The sequence below is a fragment of the Monopterus albus genome, unplaced genomic scaffold, assembly GCF_001952655.1.
Source record: "Monopterus albus unplaced genomic scaffold, M_albus_1.0 scaffold71.1, whole genome shotgun sequence".
In the NCBI taxonomy this organism is placed as follows: Eukaryota; Metazoa; Chordata; class Actinopteri; order Synbranchiformes; family Synbranchidae; genus Monopterus; species Monopterus albus.
The window spans coordinates 809,190-825,123 of record NW_018127951.1 but is presented as its reverse complement, the minus strand read 5'-3'; the positions used below and the strand labels follow the sequence as shown (position 1 = coordinate 825,123).

General features: G+C 40.6%; 3 protein-coding genes across 4 annotated transcripts in view; 2 read left to right on the top strand and 1 right to left on the bottom strand.

The window, feature by feature from the left end:
- The first annotated feature begins 1,390 nt into the window (after positions 1-1,390).
- Positions 1,391-6,053, top strand: blvrb (biliverdin reductase B). Its single transcript, XM_020605624.1, has 5 exons — positions 1,391-1,589; positions 3,581-3,742; positions 4,430-4,519; positions 4,823-4,954; positions 5,418-6,053. Exons 1-5 carry the CDS (start codon positions 1,505-1,507, stop codon positions 5,570-5,572), a joined length of 624 nt encoding a protein of 207 aa, XP_020461280.1. The 5' UTR covers positions 1,391-1,504; the 3' UTR covers positions 5,573-6,053.
- Positions 6,054-7,181: 1,128 nt separating this feature from the next.
- Positions 7,182-11,038, top strand: sertad3 (SERTA domain containing 3). Of its 2 annotated transcripts, none has more exons than XM_020605621.1 (2): positions 7,182-7,331; positions 9,008-11,038. In XM_020605621.1, the coding sequence occupies exon 2, from the start codon at positions 9,015-9,017 to the stop codon at positions 10,086-10,088; it is 1,074 nt and encodes a 357-aa protein (XP_020461277.1). In that variant the 5' UTR covers positions 7,182-7,331; positions 9,008-9,014; the 3' UTR covers positions 10,089-11,038. The 2 variants fall into 2 exon arrangements, with proteins under 2 accessions (XP_020461277.1, XP_020461276.1); XM_020605620.1 differs by lacking the exon at positions 7,182-7,331 and adding an exon at positions 7,803-8,158.
- Positions 11,039-11,138: 100 nt separating this feature from the next.
- Positions 11,139-15,934, bottom strand: part of kcnk6 (potassium channel, subfamily K, member 6) — a 13,999-nt gene continuing 9,203 nt past the window's right edge. Inside the window, exon 3 of the mRNA XM_020605622.1 lies at positions 11,139-14,497. Coding sequence (XP_020461278.1) covers positions 14,253-14,497 — 245 coding nt within the window. The 3' untranslated portion in view covers positions 11,139-14,252. The remainder of the gene's footprint in view (positions 14,498-15,934) is intronic.

Here is a 15,934-nt window from a genome sequence, read left to right as displayed (position 1 = left end):
CGAGGGAGAGAGGGAGAAAGAGACGGAGAGGGGGGAGAGGGAGGGGGCGAGAGGGAGAAAGAGACAGAGAGAGGGGGGAGATGGTGAGAGAGGGAGAGAAGGGGGAGAGGGAGGGGGCGAGAGGGAGAAAGAAACTGAGGGGAGAGAGAGAAAGAGACAGAGACGGTGGGGAGGGAGAGAGAGAAAGAGACAGAGGGGGGGAGGGGGGGAGAGGGTGGCTGTCATCAGTTTTAGCAAGAAGCCACAAGAGGCCGTGTTTTACATGACAACAGAATGTTTACGGGCCGTTATAGAACAGAAACTCAGCCACAAGTTCAATCCAAAAGGAGCTTCACCACAGTCCTGCAGCCTACAGGGCAGTGCACAGGAAACGGTAACCTACATTCTGAACTTTAAGCCAAACTGCTCCTGATTATTAAATTAAGAAGATTATAGGCTTATTGAAATGGGATTGTAATAGATATTTGGAAAAAATAAAGTTAGGCATTTTAGAAAAACTATGTGTTTAATGGGAGCAGGAAACTCTGTTCTGGAAACTCTGGGGGCCATAGCCTATAAGAAGCACAAAAGATGGTCAACCTGGCATAACCTGGCTAGACTGATTTGACCTTTTCTCCACATTTGCTGCTCAAAAGCCCTTTGTTATGTTTCTGACCTTGATTTATCTGGTTTCTTTTAACATTAAACAGTCATAAGATATCCAGCCCTAGACAAATATTCCACCTTTGAAGCCATGCTTGGCAAACTTTCTTTGCAACAAGCATAAACCTTTATGAATTAACAGTAGCTATGCTTGTATATTCACATTATATAGAAAGAAACTCAAACATTTTAAACATGAGCCTTTCGGATCTCATTTTGATTAAAGCGAATGGCCAACTTTTCAACAAAAGCATAAGTCACAAACTTTCAAAAGCTTTAAATGAATATCAGAGCTGGTAGAAACCAACACTTATGAAATGCAGCTAATTACATTTACTCAAGTACAAATACAACTTTGAGGTTATTTACTTGAGTATTTCCAATGTGTGTTAGTTTCTTAAACTCCACTACAACCAGAAGAAAATATACTACATCTGACTGCTATAAGTACTAGTCACGTGTCAGATCAAGAATTGATTATTAAAATCTTAGTTCATTTAAGTTGTATAAAGTTGCAGTAATGAATCAGTAGACTACTAAAATTCCAGTATTACCTATGAGTGGAATACTTTGTGTGCAGTATAATCAGTATTTTTCCTGTTGATGCGTAACTTTTTTCTGCCAATGAGATTTGGAATGCTTGACTTTTCCTAAGTGAGCGGTCTGAGGACTTGTTTCCCAAAGTAAAGGAGTGTGAGGAGCAGCAGGGCTCCTTTAACTCTGTGGCAGGAGGAGTCTGTGCTGCGGAAGCTCCTGTCACCTAAAAGAGGCGTTTCCTCACGTCAAATGCGATGTGATAAGTGAAAGGATTCCCGCTGACCCATAATCTGTTGCTGTGCGTGGACATCGATTATTGCAAGTAATGTCGGACTCCGTTAAAAACGTCGCAATATTTGGAGCCACGGGAATGACCGGGCTGGCGACTCTGCCTCAAGCGGTGGCTGCAGGTGAGGAACGGGAATGGAGAAGCTGTGTGGCTGCTTTTTGCTGGTCAAACTGAGACCCCAGGGACACACAGGGGTCCTTGGCGGTCCTAATGGCTTTCTGTAGTAACATGACATCTACGTTTTGTATCGAAATGGAGTTTGTGTGGACGTTTTCACCTTCCAGTTTATCTCCTATTAGCCGACAGTGCCACGGTCTTGGATCAAGTTATCTGTCCACCCATGAGGGTCAAAGATGGGGTTAAACTTGAGCTCGTTGCCTGTCATGTAAAGGTCAGATATTTCAGTCAGTACGTCTGTCACCTTAATAATAGCTTCACCCTACAATAATAGAAATGGTAAACAATAATATAAAAACCCAGTGTCAAGTTGTCCTCTGTGCTGGGGGTTTAGAGGTGGGCAGCAGGTCAGTATAATGGGATGAGAGGTGGCATCGGCCCCTTGTAAAATTAGGCTAAGTGAACAATTTCTAACACACAACATCCACAGTACTGCTCTTTGTTTCCTTCAAATTTCTTTCTGTGTAAATGTATTTTGAAAGCACAGTAGTCATCGTTACATCACCATGTATCCAGCAACTGCTTTTGAAGATTTTAGCAAATTAAATCAGATCAATTTTATCAATATATTTTGGAGGCACAACTTTTTCTTAGTCAGAATTACTGGTTAATGCTGTATTTATAATTTCACATTGGAATCAGATCCTGCTCCACTTTGGGCCTGAATTCCATAAAGACAGTCCAAACAAACAAACAAACTAATTAAAATGCTATAGACAGACCCACACACTCACACAGCTAACATACACAGGCACATTGTGTCATATGATCAATGTGATTTAGCAGCATTTTCATTTCCTTGCCTCATGCTCACCAAGAGGCAAAGTGCTGAGTCATGTTGGCCGTTACAGGTCAGCACTGTGCTGAGTCACAGCAGGCTGTGACACACAGAGCTGATAGCAGACGCTGTTCACTATCTCAACCGTGCAGGGAGGGTGGGATCACTGTCAGGTAGTTGGTCTAGTTATTACAGGAGCTTCTGCTAAACACTCTGTTATCCAGTTCCATTCAGAATGTATTGAACTGTGGTGTCAACAACACATGTAGCAGCTACTGCACAATAACCAATCAGGTGAAACTGTTGGTTATCAGTGGTTTACCAAAAGTAATCCCTGGTCCTTTATTGTAGTGGCTGGATGAAAGGACGTCTGGGGTTCTGACCACACATGGACAATAACTAAGTACATACAGTACAGTCAAGTACTGTACTTGGGTAAAGTTTTGAATACTTTGAGCATTTTCTGCTACTTCATACCTTAGTTACTTTTCAGAATCAGATGAATAAAACAACACAGTATAATCATGAGTCTTCATTGATCTTCAGTGGGAAATTCACAAGCCATCCAGCAGTGTGTAAAATACTACAGGTAGTTAACCTTAGCCAGCTGTAACACTGAAGTGATGGACACAATAATAGATCAGTAATTAGAATCCTTTAATATCATATACAATAATGTGGAATGTGCCATTCTGCATAATGAATACCTTTACTTTTGGTACTTCAAGTATATTTTAATGCCAGTACTTTTGTATTATTACTTAAGTAACATTTTGAAAGTTAGGACTTTTATTCATAACAGAGTATTTTTACACTGTGGTATTACTACTTTTACTTAAGTAAACAATGTGAGTAACCACTGGTTATGACTGTACTACTGTCACATATAAAACATCAGGTATTAAACTGTTACCTGTAGAAGTTATACACTTAACATCAAGTAAGGAGTCTTAAGTTAAAAGTGTAGTTCTTTGTATAGTATTGAAGTATTATAGGGGCAAACACAGTGTCACACTGTATAATCGTTGCCTTTGTAGAACTTTGCCAGGATCTAATAAAGCTTCAGCTTTTGGGGCAAGAATTTCAGAGCTGGTGGTGTTATGTTGCTGCTGTGTCTCTGTGAATCGGTTTGATTTTACCATGTTTTCTTCCTCCAGGATACAATGTGACGGTGCTGGTGCGGGACCCCGCCAAGCTGCCTGCTGACCACAAGGCATCCAGAGTGGTGGTGGGTGATGTCCTGAATAAAGAGGATGTGAAGAAGACGATGGAGGGTCAGGACGCTGTTATCATCATCCTGGGCACTAGGAACGACCTCAGTAAGGCACACAACAAAGATGCAGCCAAGCTAATGTTATAAGAGAAGATCACTGTCACTTGGTGTAATAGTGTGAAACGTTCACTAGGGGTCACCCTAAGGCTTTGACAACATGACGCTGCATCAGTGTGACACAATCAGTATATAAAAAGGTGGATGGCTACAGTATCACTGGACACTAAAGGGGCTGTGCATAGATTTTTCTAGGCCAGCACTTCCACAACTCAATAAATAGCCAGTGTAGTAACTGTAAATATATTAACTTACATACAAAACAACATCCAAGCAACATGGACACAAGATAGGTTTCACAAAAAGTAAAACTATTAGGATGTTATCAAAAGTAGCACTCCTGCAATAGATATGTACTTGATTGATAGTAACTGTACTGCATTCAAAGTAATGCTTTCTTTCAATTTTACTGAAAGAGACTCATAAGGTGTCTGTTGTCTCAAATGGTGTCAATGTGGTTGGTCTTCTAAATATTCCATTTACTAACAATGGACACATTAAACCATTTTAATCATAATGTTTTCATGTGTGTGTTTTAGCTCTCTGAAATACAGTGGAGCAAACAGTGCTACTAAAGCACCAGTGCACCAAAACTTTAGTACAGTTTTGGAATATTTAGATATTATACTTTCCACCTTCTGCAGTGTTAGACTTAAATCTGCTCTGTGCTCATCAGGCCCGACCACTATGATGTCTGAAGGCACCAAGAACATTGTAGAAGCCATGAAGGCTCGTGGGATCCGTAAAGTGATTGGCTGCATGTCAGGTACAACACACTGCTATGAAATCGGTAACAGAGGAAGAGGGGTAATTAAAGTCTGTGTTATGTGACTGAACTGGGTAAACAACATTCCTTGAAACACGTTTTCTTTAGTCTTGTCCAAGCCTTTGTCGACTTCAGATGCTAAATATATTTGTTGGTCTTTGGGTTTTTGTGTTTGTGTTACTTTGACCCTCATCGCTGTCCTCTCCTTCACTCTCCCTTCACTACCTTAATTGCATCCTTTTCTCCACCTCACAACTCATCCTATACACATTTTCCCTCTACTTCTTTCCTCCTCCCTCCCAGCCTTCCTGCTATGGGATCGCTCCAAAGTCCCGCCCCGTTTGGTTCCTGTGACCGAGGACCACGACAGGATGTACACTGTGCTCAAAACATCAGGGCTGGACTATGTGGCCGTCATGCCTCCTCATATTGCTGGTCAGTAGGGAGTCGAAACTAAGAGCTTTGTTCCAAATAAGAGTGAATTTTCAGAAATTATTACTACCATAGAAGTTCTACAGCTAGCCACCTGATAAAAGTTAATGTGGAAGTAATAGACTCCCAGTTGTACTTTTATATAAAATACCCAGACTTTTGTTATCGAAAATTTTAATTTAAAAATTATTGCAAGGTTCGCCTTTTAATTCCCAACTTTTCAATAAATGTGTCAGGTGTCGTATGGCCAAAAACAACAAGTCCCATGTGTGCAAAAAGTGCCCACACACTAACAAGACGATCAAGAGACTCTCAAGATGCCAAAAAAATAATGTTTTAATTTGGAAAAACAGTGAGCTACGTATGTTTCTGCATCACATCTTTGGCTGGTTGTTTTTTTTTAATAACCACAGAGTATTAAATATGTTTTCTTACACTGTGAGTTTCTGTGTGTTTCACCATCCAGGCGACCTTCCTCTGACAGAGCATTACATGGTGACGGAGAACATGCTAAAAGGAAGAGCCATCTCTAAACACGACCTGGGACATTTCTTCGTCAAGTGTTTGTCCACCTCAGAGTGGGACAGCAAGACGGTTGGAGTGTGCGGAGAGTACAAATAATCCTGAATGACACACTGCTGAGGCCTTTCAGATGGTGATGGGTGTAAATCTCTTCCTGTCACTGATTGCTGTTGTTTATTCCCATCAAAATACACATAACAAAATACAAGGTGTTCCATTTGATAAACCACTAATGCTCTCCTATTTTCACTTCCATGTTTATGATTAAGGAGCTTTCGCTTGCACTGCTTGTTTTTTTTTTTTACTAACTTCTGTTTTGTGATCAATTGTGATACAGTGTTGGAACACTGGAGATATTTTAAATCAAATGCCAAACCTGTACTGCCACTTCAGCTGTAGCTGTTTGCGTTTCTTTACATCAGTTTTGTCTGTTTACATTAACAACTTTATGATGAATTTATTTCCCATCATCAAACATTTTCTTATGTGATGCTTAATGTTACTGTTCTGATTTACGGAAGGCCATTTTTTATTTGCTGTTGAAAATAAAAGACTTGTACAAAAGGTTGTGCTCTTATGACTGAGCTGCAGGCTATTTGTTGCTAGGCTCACACAACAAGTTCTATAGTATTTTTCCAAACTGCCATTTACATTACATGTATGATTTACAAAAGAAAAAGAGGAAAAAGTCTAATAGAGTAGGCATAGGGTGAATAGTCTGATATTTTACTCAAATACATGTGGTAATGCAACTAAGTAAAGGATGAGTATGCCTTTCATCACTGCTCAGCAGCCGTCTACTGACTGATAGTCTGCAAAGTGCTCGCCGTACTTTAGTTTTATCACATTTGTCCAGATTGTCATAAATCTGGCCTTTCCTGCCATTGCTTAAACTGAGCAAAGTACTATGGTATATGTGGTAGAATGGCTTTTCACATAAACTTAATGAATACAGGTTTTTCTGTTGCTGCATACTGATGTCGGTTAGTACTGTTATGGGTATTGAACTATGTTGTGGGTAATGCAGTAGCTATAATTAAATGTGACTCTTTGTTCCAATTCAATGTATTTGTCCTATTTTGCTATGAAACTAAATGGGAAACCATCTGTCTGACCTGCAGTATCGTACAGTTCACCTCAGCCTGTCCCTCTCAGTCAGATGAGTGACATGTAGATAGCTGTTTCTCATGCCCTCTGACAAAAAAAATACGTTGACAGAGCCAAGGAAAACCAGTACAACACCGGACATTTAATTTCTGCTCTCAAAAATAAAAGCTGGACACAGACGCAGTCAGGTCTGCTGCAGTGTTTTATATCCTGTTTAGTTACTACATGTTCCTACCCCGTGTTATTGCTGAGTACAACACCCAAACACAGCAATCTTAGTCATGGGCCCCACGTGTTAGTGAAAGCTTGAAAATACAGAATTAAATATAATGGGTAGGGGGTAGCCTACTATCCTACATCAGTAGATCAGTGTGAAACGTTATATAGATAAGACGGTTTTAAAATAACCAGATTAATACATAAATAAGTGAGCGGGAAGATGAGCACAGGTTTATCTCTGCTAAAAAAAAATCTAGCCTATACTCATCCTTACAAATCAAAATGATATTATACTTTATTATAACATTTCATGAGCGACTACAGGAAGTAGTTTTATAGGCTATTTTGTTTCTCTGCCGTCCCATCCAGCGCTCAGCCCGAGGAGGAGCTAAACCAGTTTTTGAAAGGTTGTCTCGCTGGTTGTTCTTGTTGAGAAGTCGTAGACGAATTTAGGTCGGAACAGTAAACTTTGACATGTTTTAGGCCGCATTACAAGTTGTGTCTGCTGACAGGTTCCGACTGCTGTTCTCAGGTAAAAGACTGGTTGCAATAAGACCGCACATTTTATTAAATCGAAAAGCTACTTTTCCTGTGGACGTGTACACTTTTTTTGTCTTTTGCTCAGTCGATACTGTAGGCTATTTAGATCGTGGGTGAAATGTGTAGGCTACTTTTATACATCTCTCGGACTGTTTTGATTTACTGACCAGTTCAGTGGTCAAATCTCCTCGGAAGTTTAGTAGCCTATTTTTTTACAGTAACTTATAATAACAAACATAAGAAGACTGAAAATCTAATTTGATATTGCTTGTGTCAGTGTTTTAGACACACATGGTCGTACTTTGTATGCAGAGCCATAAAGGGGATGGGAATACCTTTTTTGTCGGTGATGTAATCATATAGGAATTAGTGCTGTCTAAATCACAATAACGAGCAGCAAACAATCAGAGCGGGAGTGAATTCACAGGTCTACATATGATGCATTGCGATTTCATCATAATATGTGGCATGTTAATAGTTTAATGTTTATTTAACGCTGATTTTGTGATGTGAAATTACTCTGTTGGAATGTAACGTGTATAGACTGCATTACCCATAATGCCTCTGGCTAGACTAGCCCCCAACTGTAAACTTTGCCGTGAAACTCAAATCACAGGCGGGAGCGGGCTGAGTTAGACGGTTAGTGACGTGAAGCTCCAGCGTTTTGAGTTTTAGTCGGAATTAATTGTTTTAAAATCCTTTTTTAAACAGCAGACCTTTTTCTGCGTCACTTAAGCAAGACGTAAATCAGTTTTGCGGTCGAAAAGAAGGCAGAATAACGAAACAACGGTATCGCAGAGACGGGAAGTGATTCAACAGGTTTGTTTAAAGACGGCTTAACGTACTTCCAAACTTGTTAAAGATAACGTGCTAGTGTTACGTTATTAGTTTTCGTCTGGTTAATCAAAATATTCCGAGTTGGTTTAAGTTAATTTACGTTAGTTACTTAATGACCTTGGTTGAGAAAGTTTGATTTCCCTCCTACGCAACGAGACTTAACGTTACAACCCCAGCCCATATTTAACGTTATAGCTAGATGATGTGGTTAATGTAGTTCTTTTAATTTAAGCTAACTGCTTTTGCTAAAGAAATACCTATTTGCAAATCTTTGTAAATTGTAAGACAAATCAGTAAATCATTTCAACTTACAAGAGATTTAACAATAATTTAGTCCCAGTTAAGTGTTGGATCAGGCCTTTCCTTATTTTTACCTTATACATTTAACCTCAAGCCATTTGTTATTCATATATTACTACAAGGGGTTTACATTTAAAATTTTACTTTTCTGCCTTAATATACTGTACAATATCAGCCTATGACTGGCATTGGAAAGTAATGTCTTAAATTTAATTAGAAAAACAACGTTAAAAACGAATGAATGAAAACAAAATCAAATAGGTTCTTGTAATCCTTAAGACCCATTACTCCTTATTTTCCACTAAACAAAATGTTGCATTATTTCAGCACTATTTATTCAGCTGTATGTGTTGTCATATCAGTGTTTTGATATTATTCTTTTCTTCTGCAGTTTGAGAGTTGTTAAATTACAAAAATCTCTCTCTTTTACTACAGACAAGCCCGAGTAACTTGTCATATACATAATGTTTGCAGCATATGATTTTTAGCTGCAATACAAGTCAACTTAACATTTTGTTCTTGTCTTGGCAGTTTAAAGATGATCATGAAGGGGCAGAAGCGTAAACTCTCACCAGAGGACATGGAGGTTTCAGACAGGAGCAGCCCCACCTGGGAGACCCAGCGGCAGTTTGTGTTCTCAGTTTCCTTGAGCAAGTACCAGCGTGGCCAGGAGCTACCTGAACCCAGTCTACGGCGGTCTGTTCTGATAGCTAACACACTGCGACAGATCAACTACGAGTCTTGCAGGGCACCGTCTGTAGACAGGGAAGCCTCACATTCTCCTTGTAGCTCTTCATCTGTGCTCCAGGCAAAAGAGCGGGATAATATTTTCACCGGAGTTACTGCATCAAAACATCACTCTGCAGTAACAGTTGCTAATATCCAATCGGCTCTTGGAGGCAGTTCACAGGTTTTGTCAACTTCTCCTGTTAGTAGGTCTCCAGCAAGCTGCCATACCAGTGTTTCAGATGTTGTTCTTGGTGTAGAAGATGAAGACTGGGGATTGATGTCCACCGATCCTGATTTCTCGCTTTCAGCTGCCATTTCCTCCATTCTGACTGCACTGGATTCTACCATTGATGGGAGCCCTCAGGCAGTTCCACGGACACCTCTTAGGTCCTTGGAGAACCTGGTGGAGCCCTCTGAGGGGGGTGTGGTATACATACAACAGGAAGTCATGGGTTTCGGGGGCAGCTGGGAGCAGAAGGATGCATGCAGGACACGGGAGAGCAGCATGGAAGTGATGAGGTCCAGCTTCCTCAGTGATCTTGCTGTGGATGAACTCTTCCAGGATATAGACATGTCCCTGCTGGAGAGGGACATGGGAGTGCTCGGGCTTAGAGGCAGCGCAGGTGGATACCCAGCTGGGGATAACCTCCTTCGCTACCTGCCACCTGTATTTCCCTCCTCTTCCTCCTCATACCCCTTCTCCATCTCTCTCAATCAGAATTTGAAGTGCCTCCCTTCTTTCTCCTCATTCAGCCCGTTGTCATCCTCAGTGTCTTCTTCACCTCCCCTCTCTTTGCCACCATCCTCCCCCATCTCTGGTCAGACTCATGTGAGAGAAGGACTTGAGCTGGAGCACCTGATGGAGATCCTGGTGGAGTCCTGAAAACCTCCTCGTCATCGCACTGTAAGAGGACCACTTCAGGAAGAAGTAACCTGAAGACAAATCACTAAGTGGACAAAGAAATTGAATTGTTAAGGCAAAGGGCTGGACTGTCAAAAAAGTTGAATATTCACCATGTTGTTTTTTTTTTTATATTGCTCAAAAATGTTATTATTATGGGTTTTAGTAAGTAGAAAGAATGTTCTAAAAATGTAGAACTGGTTGATGTCTAAGACAGAATGCTACAGAATGCTTGTTAGTCCACGTGTGGGCTAACAAGAGGAATAGCTGTGTTTCTGGCAAAAACTAAGTCAGACTGTGAACTGTGTAGGTAGTAAGCCAGAGAAGGCTCTTTTTACTAACCGAGTCAGTGCATAATGAGCTGCTGAAAAGCATTTTGTTAACAGTTTTTAGTGTGACTCAGCTAATTGGAACTAACAAAAAGAAGTACCTGAGCAGAGATCAGGCCTTATTTAGCAATCGAGAAGTTGCCCAACACTTTGTGAAATGTATCACAGCTTGAAGTAACCCTGCACTCACGTTGAACATCTCGATTATCTGGAGTAGGAAAAAGCAGAAGGTGAACTGAACATTTGGCAACACATGGGTCAAATCTATAAGACAAGTGTTAAATTTGTGAATTCTGGGAAATTGTGACTAGGAAGGAGAGCAACTCAAACACTAAATTTACAGGTTGGATCTTCCATGAAGAAATTCTTTAATACTGTATTTTTCAGTGAGGAGGGGCACGATGTCAGTTGCCGACAGATCAGGTCAGGGTTTCAAGCAGTAGGAGCACCCAGGAAAAGTCGAGTCAAGAATCTTTGTCATTATGCATAGCACAGTGAAATGTCTTCCAGCAGCTTTCACCTTAAGACACATTAACAACAGTATATTAGCAGCAGAATAATATAGTCACATTCTAAAGTGCAGCTCAGTGCAAATGTGCTTTTTAGCCAGAAGAAAAAATCCACAATATCCAGTATTTTGTTCTGTTAAAACTTTATTTTTTTATTTCAAGAGTGAATAATTGTCATCTGGAAGTTGTCCTTCTTTCATTAACCAGTGATTAGAGGTACAGTACAGTTATATTTCATGAATAAAGCCACTTCATGCTGAATATTTCTCAGTGGGGGGGGGAAGCACAGCTCCTGATACCTCTCAACCATCTGAAGGCTGAAAAGAGTGAAACTAAAAGCTGTTTCCTGTCAGAGACAAAGTTTGAGTGCAGCTCAGGAAACACACAGTGACATGTGCTTTTTATGTAGCAGCTACATGCACAGTGTAGCTCAGTATTTCAGGTCATTTGATAGCATTTTAATTGAAATAACCTTTACAGTACTGTGATTGTATATGAAGCACCCTAGTGAATTTGAATGTGACAGTATAGAAACAGTAGTTGTCACAATTGCTCCACGGCAGCATCTGTTGTGCTCTAATCACGCTATTGCCTTTCCCACTGAACAGTTGTGCTCCTCAGTAGGTCAGTTCTGTTTGTTTCAATAATGTTCTTCACCTTTGCTTGATTTAAAATGAAGTATTGCACTTTTGTTAATATGCATTTCTGAGTTTCAGTCACAGAGCTTGTGGTGTGTGTTTAAAAGTGAAATGTAGGACGTGTGTTTTAGCTGTAAACGAAGCAGCTGGACTGAGCGTTTGAGTCAGCACCGCAGAAATGCATGACAGGAGAAATGCTGACATAAATTAAGAGATGCACATGATGCCTGTTTGTCAGGGTTTGTACATTTATATCCTGTTTATGGATCAAGGTTCCTTTCTGAATACCTGGGCTGCAGTAACAAACTATTTATAAAGAGCATATTTTGTTAACAAGATGAGTAATTTAATGTCATACAGCATTTGACAATTCACTAATGATATATTAATATTCTGTCATGGCAGTTATTTTATTTACTTGTGTTTTCTCCACATATATTTTAACAGTTATGTTTATACAGAATGCCCAGATAGTGTATTTAGACTTTTTTTTTTTTTTAAAGAAGGCAAATGTCTGTTTACCTGTATTTTTAATAAAATGTGAAAAGCTAATAATGGCCTATTTTCAGTTAAAGTACTGGTCTGTGGTAACATAAACATGGAGGAGAGCAACAACAGTGACGGGGTCAGTGGAGAGACCAGGACATTTCATGTGCTGGACATTTATGGAGAAGCTTCTGATCAGGCCAACCTGGAACATCGCAACCGAGCAGTTTTTCAGGGAATTGTGCAATTTGACTGTCACACGAATTACGTTGTTACTGTTGCGGCACAGGACTCACCTTTCAGTTGAATCTGCACATGTGTGACAGGAGCTCAGCGCTGTTCATGTTGGAACCGGATGCGAAGCATCAACAAAGAGATCAGATCCTATGAAGAGATCGGACTTGAGCATTAAAGCATGTGATGTGAGCAAGTGTAAATGTCTCCAACCAGAACAGTTTCGGTTCCTCCCCCTCAAGGCCACTCTACCACTCTAATAAAAGATAATGTCGGTTATTTGTGCGTTGTCATAGTCACATCTGATTCAGTCATCTAGAAATGTTCACAGTTTAACAAAAAAGACAATCCTGTTATCATACCAGATTGCCCATTGTGACATCACACTAAAAACAAACAAAAGCACCCATTTTGTCTCATGTTGTTTAAATCTAAATGGAACAAGAATGTTCTCAGGAACTTTATTTTAGGCTTTAGAACCACCTGATAACCCGCTTTATTTCTTAAGTGGCTTAACCAGTGCTTACTGGTTGTTATGTAGCTTCCATAAACTCATATACTACAAGTCTGTCAAGTACATTTCACAGTTCTTAATATAAAAAAATCAAAGCTACACATACAAATTTCACTTTTGGACAAGACGAGGAAGACGCCTATGAGAACAAACATGAGGACATAAAACAAGGAAAACTTTTATTTTTTTAAAATTACAACTGTCCAAATTTGAATACACGTTAAACTAATATTACTAAACTACAACAACATACATACAAACAAACAGAGAGAGAGACCTTATTTTTATAAGGTGATCCTAGCCACCTCATTCAGCTGCAATTTTGATGAAACAAAAAGAACCGTTGGGAACATTAAAGTGCATTTCAAATGTTCACTACTGCTGACAGATAAAATCCAGTCACTAAATCAAAGAGATCAGGTCGTGTTTGACAAGCAACATTTGGTTTTCTGTTGAGATTAATCTGCCGTCAGTCACCACAGTGAAACACTTTTAGGGAGGTGTAGTTACATGTTGCACTTCATACATGGAGACACCAGGGGGCAGCACCATTGAGGTTAGCAGTGTTGAGACAAAGAACAAAAATACAGGAAATCTGATCAAATAAAAAAGTGAATGAATGAATGTCCACATATTTCAAATGTTCAGCGTAGATTCATATTTGACCTTTACTTGAGGAAGTTTGTCTTTTCATTGCATTTGTGATAGTTCATGCAGGTAAAAATGTATTAGTGGTGCAAAAGTAAGCAAACATCCTACAAGCCAATTAAACGAGCAGCCTGAGGACTATAAATATGACTGGATGTTTTGGTCAATAGTTTGAAGTGTTTGGTCATGACATGCATCCAAATAAAAACATACGTTTAAAAGGTGGAAGATTTTTGTAAAGTTGAAAGGGTAAGCACCTTCACAAACTGTGTCTGGCACTAAGTTATATAAAAGACAACATCTAGTAGTCCTGAACAAGCAACCCAAACCTGTGGCACAAAAAGCAAGACAAACATTCTGCAAGACAAATGTGAAAACAGAAAACCAAGTATCACCGGTTTTCGGTTCGAGCCTTCAGGTGCAACCCAGCTGAGCCTGCGCAGCAAACATGCTGCACTTACACCTGTTTTGAGGAAAAGGTACATCTGTGGTTTTTGTCCTAGCAGGGTTGCTGTAGTCAAGTTAGGATAGTCCTGTCATATGTGCAGAAAGTGGTGTAATAACCACTCACAAACTGCTCAACTCACAAAAGCTGAATCTCAAAACTCTCATCTCAACTCCTCATGCATATTGTGCTTTCTCTTCTTGTGTTTAAACAGAGAATAGGGTCAACAAAATGAAAAGTTAAGACAAAAATTCAGATTCAGCCCACCAGTCTGGGTTTATCACTGGTTCAAGACTTCAGGATCACCAGAGGTAGAACTTCAGTCTCTGTGCCTGCCCTCAGCTCAGCCTTTGTTGATGCTGTTGTATGACTGCTGTGATCCCGGGTCCAGGGGCCTGTTGGCAGCTTTGTCTGTCAGGTGGGAGGGGTCCTGGTCTTCTTGTTCGTTCTCCACGATGGGGTCCATGTCCTCGTCAGACCCCTCACTGTGTGGCAGCTGGAGAAAGGTGGTCAGGCCGTGCAGGTCGGCCATTCTGTGGAAGACGCGTAGCAGGAGGCACATCGTCATCAGACCGACGAACAGGTAGACTGGAGGGAGGGGCAGAGACAAGGGGTCACTATTCAACAGAGGGAATCCATCATTACTTACAGCTGACTTTTCACTATTTCTGACATTTCTGGTGTGGGGAAAAATGCAAGGAGTAATTCTCCTCAAATGTAAAACAGCTGCACCACCTGGCTGAGGAGGTGATGGTACACCTCCACCTCAAACAGCTAAAGCAAAAAGCACAACTCTAGTCTCTACTTCCATGAGATCATGTAACATTTTCTGCCCTATTTCCAAAATTGGTTCCATTATTCCAATTAATGTCAAATATTTTTCTCCTTTGACACATACAGTATGTATGGGATGGCTGTATGGCTGCAGATAATGTTGGCAACGGAGGGGAATTCAATGAAAAGAAAAGATCAAGGCGGCACAACCAGGTGAGCTGTGGATTCAAAACAAAAGCTTCACCAACTGGAAATATTTCTAATTTCTTTTGCAGGTTTGAAGAAGAACAGGCTACAAAGTCGACGCTGGGAACCATGGGTGTGCCGATTTCCACTGGGTGTGGTGACAGGTACAACAAACTGCACTGTATTTGGCCGTGCCAGTGTGTCGCTGATATAATGACAGCACAGGGAAAGCTGATTAAACTGGAGTGTAAACATGACAATGAACCTTGATCAGCTGAAGAGCAAACAGAGAATCTGCATCAAAGTTTCTTAGGTGCCAGCAGATCCCTGTCCCATTTGAATTCAACCACAAATAGCTATGTATTTAGCCTACTCTATACTGCTTACAGCGCGGCTGGCACGCAAGGTACTTAGTTTCCTGTACCTGATGCTACACTGTTTCAAGTCGACATAAGCAGCCTGTGCTATTTTGTGTAACCGTCCAGAAACGGAGTGACAACCATGCACAGCTGTGTCAAAGTGGCACTGACCTGGTCACGCTGAAGAGCGCAAACTCTGACCACATCCAGCAGTGATCTGGTTCAGCCAAATGTGTTCAGTGAAACAATACTTCTCAGTCCAGTGTTACGGTACTTATCATATGACTTAAACAAAATTATTATGAAATTTTAAATACACACACAATTCCCCACTCGCCCCCCCACTTTGGTAAGGTCAGGTCCTCTACCAGAGCTTAAGGGTCCTGCTCAGTATCTTAGCTGTTCCTAGGACTGCACTCTTCTGGACAGAGATCTCAGATGTTGTTCCTGGGATCTGTTGGAGCCACTCTCCCAGTTTGGGGGTCACAGGCCCCAGTGCTCCTATTACTACAGGGACCATTTGTGCCTTCACCTTCCACATCTTTTCTAGCTCTTCTTTCAGCCCTTGGTATTTCTCAAGCTTCTCGTGTTCCTTCTTCCTGATGTTGCTATCGCTTGGGATTGCTACATCTATCACTACGGCCTTCTTCTTCTGTTTGTCCACCACTACTATGTCCGGTTGGTTGGCCATTACCAGTTTGTCAGT

Coding starts and splice junctions, on each gene's coding strand:
- sertad3 (XM_020605621.1), top strand. CDS start 9,015: ATGATCATGAAGGGGCAGAAGCGTAAACTCTCACCAGAGGACATGGAG.
- blvrb (XM_020605624.1), top strand. CDS start 1,505: ATGTCGGACTCCGTTAAAAACGTCGCAATATTTGGAGCCACGGGAATG. Junction 1,590..3,580: donor GCCTCAAGCGGTGGCTGCAG/GTGAGGAACGGG, acceptor TTCTTCCTCCAG/GATACAATGTGACGGTGCTG. Junction 4,955..5,417: donor CATGCCTCCTCATATTGCTG/GTCAGTAGGGAG, acceptor TTCACCATCCAG/GCGACCTTCCTCTGACAGAG.